The sequence below is a fragment of the Euprymna scolopes genome, chromosome 19, assembly GCF_053919585.1.
Source record: "Euprymna scolopes isolate OS-2025 chromosome 19, ASM5391958v1, whole genome shotgun sequence".
Lineage (NCBI taxonomy): Eukaryota > Metazoa > Mollusca > Cephalopoda > Sepiida > Sepiolidae > Euprymna > Euprymna scolopes.
Genome location: NC_136500.1, coordinates 36,015,543 through 36,025,610, shown reverse-complemented (window position 1 = coordinate 36,025,610; position 10,068 = coordinate 36,015,543). Strand labels below are relative to the sequence as shown.

Genomic DNA, 10,068 nt, shown 5'->3' with positions numbered 1-10,068 from the left:
AAAAAGACAAGCCCATAAATTTCAGTGAATTTAAAGTGGCATTGCACAGTTATGAAGAGACAAATCGGTTGCTCGTGGACAATAATAACTCCAGCAATATCATGAAGTTCAAAAATGATTCTCAAAAACAGACACCACCAAATTATGCACCTCACCACAATGTTTTCCCCAAAAGTAATTTTCCCAAGAACAACAATAAAATTATCTGCTATAATTGTGGACAACCCAACTACAAAAGTTTCCAATGCCGATATAAATGCTCTAAAATGGACTCCGTAAAAAACGTTGAGAACTTTGAGGATGAACATAGATTTCTATTCACATGTAACTTTGACAGTACCACAAACGGTAAAAATCTCCTTGGTACTTTGTTATTTTTTCCCTTTCAGTCCTATTTAACCAAGCATCATTTGAGTCACTAACTTCTAACTTCTTTCTCCTTCTTGTCCCATATCACTACGTCAGGTTTTATGGCTCCGTTTCCGAGGTACGTAGCTGAAGGAATTGGATGGTCCTTTATGATCAGCCACATGAGCATGCTGAAAACTTTTGATGTCATAATTCACCCACCTTCTTCAAATTATAGCAATATTCAGATGCATCTCTTCAAATGAATAGGTATGGAATTTTTCCATGCAACTTTAGATTATGTGTACAACAAAGAGTACTCATTTAACAACTAAAAGTAGAATTTAAGCTAACATGTCCAGAAAGTTACGTCATGATGGGAAGTTAATGTGCCAGAGAAGATAGTTAAATCTCTCTCTTATTTCTGAATTGCAAACATTTGTTACAGCTGTTCTTTCCTTCTACAGAGAAAACACAGAGTATTATGCAATTTGAGTGAAAGTGTGTTCAAATATAGCATGATATAAGTGTTATTGGGTTTCTATTCATTCTAAGACATAAACAAAAGAGAATTAAGAAATTTACTTATAAATTAATAAAAGGATTACCCGGCGTTGCTGATTAAAAAGCTTGCTGCATGTCTGAATACCCTTTATGTAAAATTTCAAATGTTTAGACCCAAAATTTACTGAATAGTTTGCTAGAGACTGCAAAGGTTAAATCTTTGGAACTTTGATCCCTTGACAGCCAAATTTTCGGCCAAAAACTGATTCAAAAGCTTGCCCTATATCAGAATACACTTTATGCAAAAGTTCAAATGTTTAGACCGAAAATTGACTGAGTAATTTTATAAAGACCGCAGAGGTCACTTTTTTTTTTTAATTTGACCCGAATTTTGACCTGTTAACATTTATTGTTTTGTGCTCAAATCAAATTAAAAAAGTTTGATTCATGTAATACTACATCTAAAATTTCAAGTGTTTATACCTAAAATTAGTGGAGGAGTTTGGTAGAGTTTTCAAAGGTCAAATCGTTGAACTTTGACCCCTTCACAGCCAAATTTCTGTCCGAAAACAGATTAAAAAGATTTTCCCAAATCTTAATACCCCTTATGTTAAATCTTGAATCTGTAGACTGAAAATTGATGGAGTACTAGGGAAATGTACGCACACATACACACACACACACACACACACACACACACACACACACACAAACACACACAGACGCAAAGACTATTTCACTTTTATAGATATACTAGTATTTCAGCCCAGCGTTGCTCGGGTATTATGAGGTGTATGTTGAGCAAAAAAAAAAAAAGCGGTCAATTTTTTTAACTTTGACCCCTATTATGACCCCTTAAAATTTATTGTTTTGGGCTCAAATCGAGCTATTAAGTTAGATCCATGTCCAAGGAACCTATATCTAAAATTTCAAGTGTTTAGACCCAAAATTGTCGGAGGAGTTTGGTAGAGTTCTCAAAGGTCAAATCGTTGAACTTTGACCCTTTAACAGCCAAATTTCTGGCCGAAAACGAATCACAAAGATTTTCCCAAATCTCAGTACCCTGTATACCAAATTTCGAGTCTGTAGACTGAAAATTGACAGAGTTATTGCGCAGGGAAATGTAACCACACACACACAGACAGACACGTTCACTTTTATAGATATATAGATATAGATATCAGGTTGACAAGAAAGTTATTGCGGTTTTTAATTTTTTAATTCAGAGGAACATATTTCGGCTCAAACAAAAATTTATCGATCGAAATAGGCACCATCAGAATCAACACACTTTTGCCAACACGAGTAATATAAAAATCTTGTGTTCTAGTGGCGATTAAGTCACTGAAGGCGTTTTTGAATCATTTCTATTGCAGAAAGTTGTTGGGATGTTTGAAAAAGTGGTAGTTGATAGATGAGAGGTCTGGAGAGTATGCTAGATGAGGCAGTGTTTCGTAACCCAATTCGTTCAGGGTCGGTTTAGTAATGTGCGACTGAGTATTGTTGTGGAGGAGAATTAGGCCTATTCTGTTGACTAATGCTGGGTGATGTTGTCGAAGTTCCTGATACATTTCATCCATTTGTTGATAGTACTTCTTTGCCATAATGGTTTCACCTGCATTCAAAAAAACTGAAATGGATGAGATCGGTCGCAGACAACCAAAGAGTCAGCATAATCTTCTTTTAGTTAAACTCTGGGTTTGGGAAGTGTTGTGGGGCTTCAACGGCATCTTACCACTGAGCTGAGCATTGTCGGTAGTTGTTTTCACAAGTCACAACCCGGTCAAGAAACAGGTCCTTCTTGTTGTGTAAAAAAATGGAATATGACACTTCATAATGATGTTTCTTTCGGTTGTTTATCAAGTTTTTTGTCTTTCCAATCTCTCTCAAGCGGTTGGAAATCGTCATATAGATTACGTCTAATTCAGAAACAAGTTTTCAAACAATTGTGCATGGATTAGTTTTGACTCTTAATTAATCATTGCCAACATCCGCAACATTGCTCATCACCTTCAAAATTTTCGCCGCCATGAAATTTCTTAAACCACCATTGTGCTGTGCATTCAGCAGTAGTTCCTGAGCCAAATGCTTCGCTGATATCACAAGCTGTTTTAGCAACTTTTGGCCTAGCTTGAATCGAAATAAGAAAATTGTGTGAATTTACTTTTTTCGCTCTTGTATTCAACGTTCTGAAAAGAAGACATAATTGTTTTAAAATGATTATAATTTAAACGATTAGATAAAGCGAAAAACGCTTTTTCAAATGATGTATAATGTGAAAGTAATTTAACGAAAACTTATTTCAAGATACATCATTTGAAATCAAAATTAAAAATTGCGCAAGAAAATTCTTCTCAACCTAATATATAGTAATGATTTCAAAAGTTTTACAAAAAATTACTTCGGTACTATCAGCTGGAATCAAAGCCAAAACATTCAGTGTTACAGCCATAGTCGTTATTTTGCGTTCATTGATACCATCTGAACTATCGCCAGATGGATAAAAAGTCTAAAAATTAAGCAACTTCAAGATAAAAATGTATATATACACATGCTTAGAAGATAGTCACTTTATCTTTGTCAACCTTTTCAATTATTATTATTACTAGCAACTATTTTTACCAGTTAAAAACCAAATCGAAAGTGTGCTACAGATCTAAATACATTATAAATCAAATTTCAATTCTGTAAACCAAATATTCAGAGAGGAGTTTGGTAGAATATTTTCACACACATACACACACTGATAAGATTACTTATATATATATATATCTACTATTATATAAAAGTCATTTTGTGTGTGTGTGTGAGTTCCTTCCTTATAGGTTCCGAAACGGCTTGGCCTATCTTCTGAAAATTTCACACAAAGGTAATTTATATGTCTGGCAGTGTTCTTAAATATGTTTTGTACAGAAATTCATCCGATAAGTACCGAAAAATCGAAAAAAATGCAATCCTATAAATAGTCTTTCTTTCTTATAGATAAAAAAAGAATTTTTACAGGGGAATATTTTAGGTTGCACCGGCAAGGGAGATAATAAAATCTCAACAAATAATTTATTCTTAAAAAAAACAAACAAATTTGTTGACACCTGGAAATATAGCTTAGTGTTAGAGCATATGACTACTGATCGAATTCAAGCCCGAATGTACTTCACCATTTTCTTTTATTTTTTTTCTTACTAATGAATTCAATTTACGATAAAAGAAGAGATACCATTTAAAGTCACCGCAAATCATTTCTTTGTTTCCATATTTAAAAATTGAGCGTAAATCTGAAGTGAGTTTCCAAGACATTCATCTTCAAGCCCAAATATCAGCTGACGCGATATTGTAAACAAGCACAGACGGAATTTGATGAACTACATTATCATTATTAATTATTTTATTTATATTTTTCTTTTCTTTTCTTTTTTTTTTTTGTGAATTAGTCCACCGGGTAAATTATTCCTCGTAATATATAATATTCAATAGAGGATTGATTCTATAATAATACATACGGAATCTGCATTAAAACAACGCCGGATGTCCAGCTAGTATAAAAATATTTCTGTGTACTATAACGTTTTATGCAGAATGTAGAAACTATGCCTTCTTGCATAGGGGTACATATTAACGGGTACATGTAATACAGAGGTAACGATGGTGCTGATGAGGGAGACATTTATACCATTCTGGGATGATGCTTCTTGGAGACTTCATATATAACAGTTCTTATAACAGATATTATGATAATGACATTTATATATATTACATGATGATGACGACTGTGAGAATTCTTGGAGGTTTCATATTAAATACGGACTGAGTGATGTATGATGCAGTTCTTAACACAGAGGAGGGGAGATACATAATCTTCGAAGGGTTACAAAATGTTCATTATAAGATGATAAACACAATTACCTGTCGTTCGTGATGAAGGATGACGCAAGACAACAGTTGCAACATAATGATGTCTTCTTTATTCGTCAGATCGGCCGGTCGATGACGTCAGGAATTCAACTGGTATGACTATGTCACTTCTTGGATAATCAACTGACTCTCTGACTGACTCTCTCTGGCTGACTGACTAAAATACAAACCCATAGAATCCTATATGGAGAAATGTCCTTTGTCTCTGACGTCAGAAGTGTGTTTTCAAATGTGACTAATTTCACGTGGCTTTTCATATGTTTGCTCAAACACACTTCTGGCAAACAAAAGAATCCTCATCTAACCTATTTTTTTAACGTACCCTATTTTTTAAACAATATATTTTTAATTTGAATTGTCCATTCGTTTAACTGACATTTTAATATCTGAATTTCTAAAAGAATCGGACAATCAGTTTAATTTCTAACATTCCATTTCTTAACCTTGCCTACAGGGTTCAATTCTAGGCTTATTCTTATCTCATTTTCACTTATCTAATATTCTTATTATTTACATATGGATAAGTAATTAATACTCGTTTTTCAAACGGATATGCAAATTAGTTCATTTTCATGTAATCGCTCGCATATCTATCACTGAATATATTAAGAAGTTTGCTTTAATAATTTTAAAATAGAAAGAGTAGACTTTTAATATCAATGTTAGAGTGAGAAAAAACTCAACTTTATAGGGATATAGATAGATAGATGTATAGATAGATAACTACTGTCATGTCAGGCATATAGATAGTAGTTATCTATCTATACATCTATCATCCGTGTTGTATTTTCTTTTTTAAATATACATTAAGGCTTTTTTAAATATAATAAACCAGTAATAATGTTTTTATATTACAAAAATTACGAGGGACGTTTCAAAAGTAATGCCTCTTATTTATTTTAGTCCGCATAAATGGATCAGAATTGCAAATTGCATTGTTATGATGACTGAACTTATGCATTCATGATCTGAAATTTTCATCTCTCTGTTGCAGATATTAACGGTGTGAGACTCTAAGAAAACAAACCCAGAAATGCATCATTGAATTCCTCCATAAAAAAAATCAACCGATCAACATTCACTGGCGCCTGCTGAACGTTTACAAAGCCGATGCAATTGATATCAGCACAGTTAGGAGATGAGTTCATCGAATTCAGAGTGGCAACAGAGATGTGAGTGACAAAGCACTCTCTAGACATGACGGAGACATTGTTCATTGTTGGTAAAAGTGCATTAGGAATAATGGTGATGGCTGTAGAAAAATAAATTCTGGAGCACAAAAGGTGGTTCGTTTTAATGATATCACTTTCGTCTTCGTAGCTTTTCAACGTTTTAGTTTTAGAGTTAAAAAATAGAAAGCCTTACTTTTGGAACGACCCTTGTATTAATGTTTCTTTATTTTGCATATCCGGGTAGTGTTTGATGAAAACTATATCCTTGCAACCATAATAATTAAAATTTTCAAACTTTTTTTTCCCCCCAGGTACATGTTCAGATCCAGTACAGTATAAAAATTCTGGCGTTGAAGTGATTGATGACGTTGCAAAATACCATTGTAATGGCGGTTTCAGATTTGAAGGGAAAAACAGGGAGTCTATTTGCAAAGATAGTTCATGGGAAAAAATGAACTTTAGTTGTCAGAGTAAGTTTGGATTTTTGATTTGTTTTGTTATCAATTGTAAAATGAAATGGTTGAAGTCATGCTTTCTTTAAAATAATAAAAACAATGAAATAAAACGAAATTTAGTTATGTAATAGAAATCATCACTTGCGCAAACGACCTTGTGTTTGCTTAGCCTGTAAAATGACAGCGAAAAATGTAGAAAAGAAAAGACAAGCATAATTTTGCAGGTCGCTCATTGGTGAACATCGTATGCCATTATTTTGCATATGTACACAAACGGTAACTGTTAAAAGGGACGAATTTTAAAGCATGAGTGTTGAGTTGAGATTTTTTGTTAGACAGCTTAGAACGAGAATGAACGGTGGAAGATAATATCGAATACACAAGGATTTATTGCAAGGTGAGAAAAGAAAGGGAAAAAAGACTTTTGTGCATTGTATCGACAAGAGCACGGTTTGGTACTGTCATTTTTTTTTTATTCCCTTTCCATTTTATAAGTTAAACAAAATATAACAGACGACACGAAAAAGAAAAACGTGAAACTAATTATTGCCCGTTCTTCCCAAATAGTCCAGCACACCGTTATAGAGTGGCTGATGTGGTGGGAAGATTCAAAGACAAGAGTATACAAACATTTTAAAAATATTCACATGTTGCTGCAATGTTTTACACATTCTCTACATAGAACATGGGTAAAAGAATAGGAGAAATTGGAATCCAGGGGAAAACTGAGACTATACAACAGAGGACAATGCAGAAAACAGCTGAAATCTTAAGGAAAATCTTTGAATCCAAAAACTAACCTAAACGAGCTACAAATGCTAAGCACTCATAACAAAAGTAAAACAAACAGATAGAAAGTAATACAACATGAAATCAAGAAAATGGAAACTGCAAAATTTTTAATTAACTATGTGCTACCCCTCCCTCCCCACCAAAAAAATGGTGATTCATAATCGACTGGTACCAAACCAAATAATTGTGAGAAGTCAAGGAGGATGGAAATAACGAGGAGGGAAAGCAATAATCAGACCTCCAGTGGATAAATGCAAAGAGGACTAGGGCCTTGGAGAGGCTTGTTGTCATCCAAATTCCAGTGAAAAACAATGATCGCTACCATAAAAAAATTAATGGTAAACAGCTTTTGCGATAATGCAAATTCAGTTGCAAAGGTTATCAAAAGAGCTGAAAGGTACTGGAAATCTGGAGAGACTTGTTGTCACCCAGACTCTAGGGAACACCACCGGTTATTGTAAATGGGTAATCTTTCATGATGGCTTGTGTGAGAACTCCTAGTGAGTACAAAAAAAAAAATAAATAAATAATAATAATAATAATAATACCCCGCCAAAAAGAATTGTAGTGTTGGCATCAACTTACTCCACACTAAATAGTCGTGAAAGGTTAAGGAGGATGGAAAGACCGAGAAGAGAAAGCATTTACCAGACTTCTACTGAATGAGTACAAAGAGGACTGTTATTTTGGGGAGGCTTATTGCCACCTAAATTTCAATGAAAGCCAATGACCAGCGAAAAATCAATGGTAAACGGCTGTTGTGATAACGCAAATTAATTTGCAAAAGTTATCGAAAGTGGTGAAAAGTACTAGAAATCTGGGGAGACTTGTTGTCACTCAACTCCAGCAAATACCACAGGTTGTTGACAGAGAGAAATTTTTGATGATGACTTGTGTGAAAACTCCTAGTGAGTACAAATAATAATAATAATAATAATAATAATAATAATAATAATGATAATAATAATATAATGTATAAAATTAAGACAGTTGAATTCCTGAACTTAGACAGTGAGAGGTTACATCCTATAAAATTAATATTACATGTCAAATAGCTAGTCGATTATGGAAATTGTCTGTCTGTTCTTTTCCAACAAAATTTTGCTAATCAAATCGCCTTTATATATACAAATATTTCTTTCAGTAACATAATTTTCCAGATATTCACCATTTATTTTCATTGTATAATCAACAGAAATTACTTTCTAGTGACATCACTGCATTTGCTGGAACTGGAAAATGCAAATGCCCTCCAAAATCGCTTGTCCATAGCTATTCAACTCTTATATTTCCTTTATTTAAATAGTTGGTTGGTTGTTTTTGTTTTACGGCATATTAATCCTTTTCAGGTTATTTAATGCTGAATCCAAAGATTTTGAAGAATTTTTTTTTTTAATTGAATATATTTGTTGTTTTCAAGTCGGTTTCTATTTAACCCATAGTTGGGACCCTAACAGGTACTACCATTCCGGATCAGAGTGGACCTGGGAGCAATGGCAATTAAAGGGTGGCTTCACACTCTCCAAAGCCCGCAAGTTGGGGCCTCACCACTGGATATAGTTTAAGGTCATATCCAGGACCTATTTAAATAGTACACACATATTTTCATCAACATAAACATTAAGAATTTATCTGAATTTTTTTTATTCATTTCTTCAACTATTTATTTAAAAAAAAATCTTTTTTCTATTACAAACACACTTTTTAATATGTCGTTTGTTTCTCTAACCTAACTATTTTTGTTACACATAATTTTCACAAGATTGTTTGCTCATATGAAGTTTGTGGACGCTTGTGGAGCGTCCCTCTAGCACTATGGTAGTGCATCTGATTCCAGATCAAAAGGTTGCATATTTGTATCATGTGAAGGTCATCAATGTGAAGTTTGTGAACACTTAAGCAATCTCCCTCTTTATCCTCTATATAATAAAAGAGACGCAAGTTTTCCCCTCAAGACGAAACTACCTTAGGTTGACAACAACAGATGGCACATAAAAAATTACTATGTTTACATCATTAGCAATTACATTATCTAGCTATAGACCACAATTACATACACATTATTTCGTAATATAAAAAAATTACATTTAGTCCGAGGAGCGTCATGACCATCATTGATGAGGAAGTAGCTCAAATTTCACCCTCACTTTACCGACTCCTCTTAGAACACTATTCTATACCGAGTTCTTTTATACTTTTTCCTTCTTTCCTGGGTGTTAACCGTCATTAACTGACTACAGATTTCCTATGCAAACGCATATTCTTACCCCTTACATCCGACACAAATAATGATTTCTCCCTTTGAAATATCCAGTATAGCTGATTGGATGAGAAGTATTCATTCTACAATTCCAACACTCGTTATTCCACCAAATAAATGAACAGTTATCAACTATAAAACATGTCGCCATTTTCGGTATATACACAATAATCTTACGTTTTATTTATTATTCATGGAATTATTGCGTTTAGAAACTCTGAACTTTTATTATCTATTTGTGAAAATATTACACTCACAAAACATAATTCATCGACGATACAGCATGACCAGCTATGCGAAACTACTTCTGTTTATAGTCACTTGGAGGGAGGGAAAGTTAATGATAGAGATTCAGAGCATGGGAGTGAGAAAGAGAGAAATAAGCTGTTTTACAGTATTATTTGAGCCAATCAGGCGTTATAACTGTAACTACACAACCATTTTTCATTTCTTTCTTGTGGGAGGAGGGGGTCCATTATTTACACCGTGTTTGCTTATTTTTGTTTTTGAAAACATCCTATTCAGTGAACACTCATGCGCATTTAGCTGTTTTCCTTGAATTATTTAAAATATAATACATGTCTTATACAAGCGATGTCTTCGTGGACGAGAGTATAAGAGCATT

The 10,068-nt window shown here is 33.7% G+C and overlaps 1 protein-coding gene across 2 annotated transcripts in view; it reads left to right on the top strand.

Annotated features, from left to right (window-relative positions):
• Positions 1-10,068, top strand: part of LOC145303524 (uncharacterized) — a 96,585-nt gene that overhangs the window by 23,436 nt on the left and 63,081 nt on the right. For both annotated transcript variants that reach the window (XM_080144976.1, XM_080144977.1), the window contains exon 2: positions 6,248-6,406. In XM_080144976.1, coding sequence (XP_080001102.1) covers positions 6,248-6,406 — 159 coding nt within the window. The remainder of the gene's footprint in view (positions 1-6,247; positions 6,407-10,068) is intronic.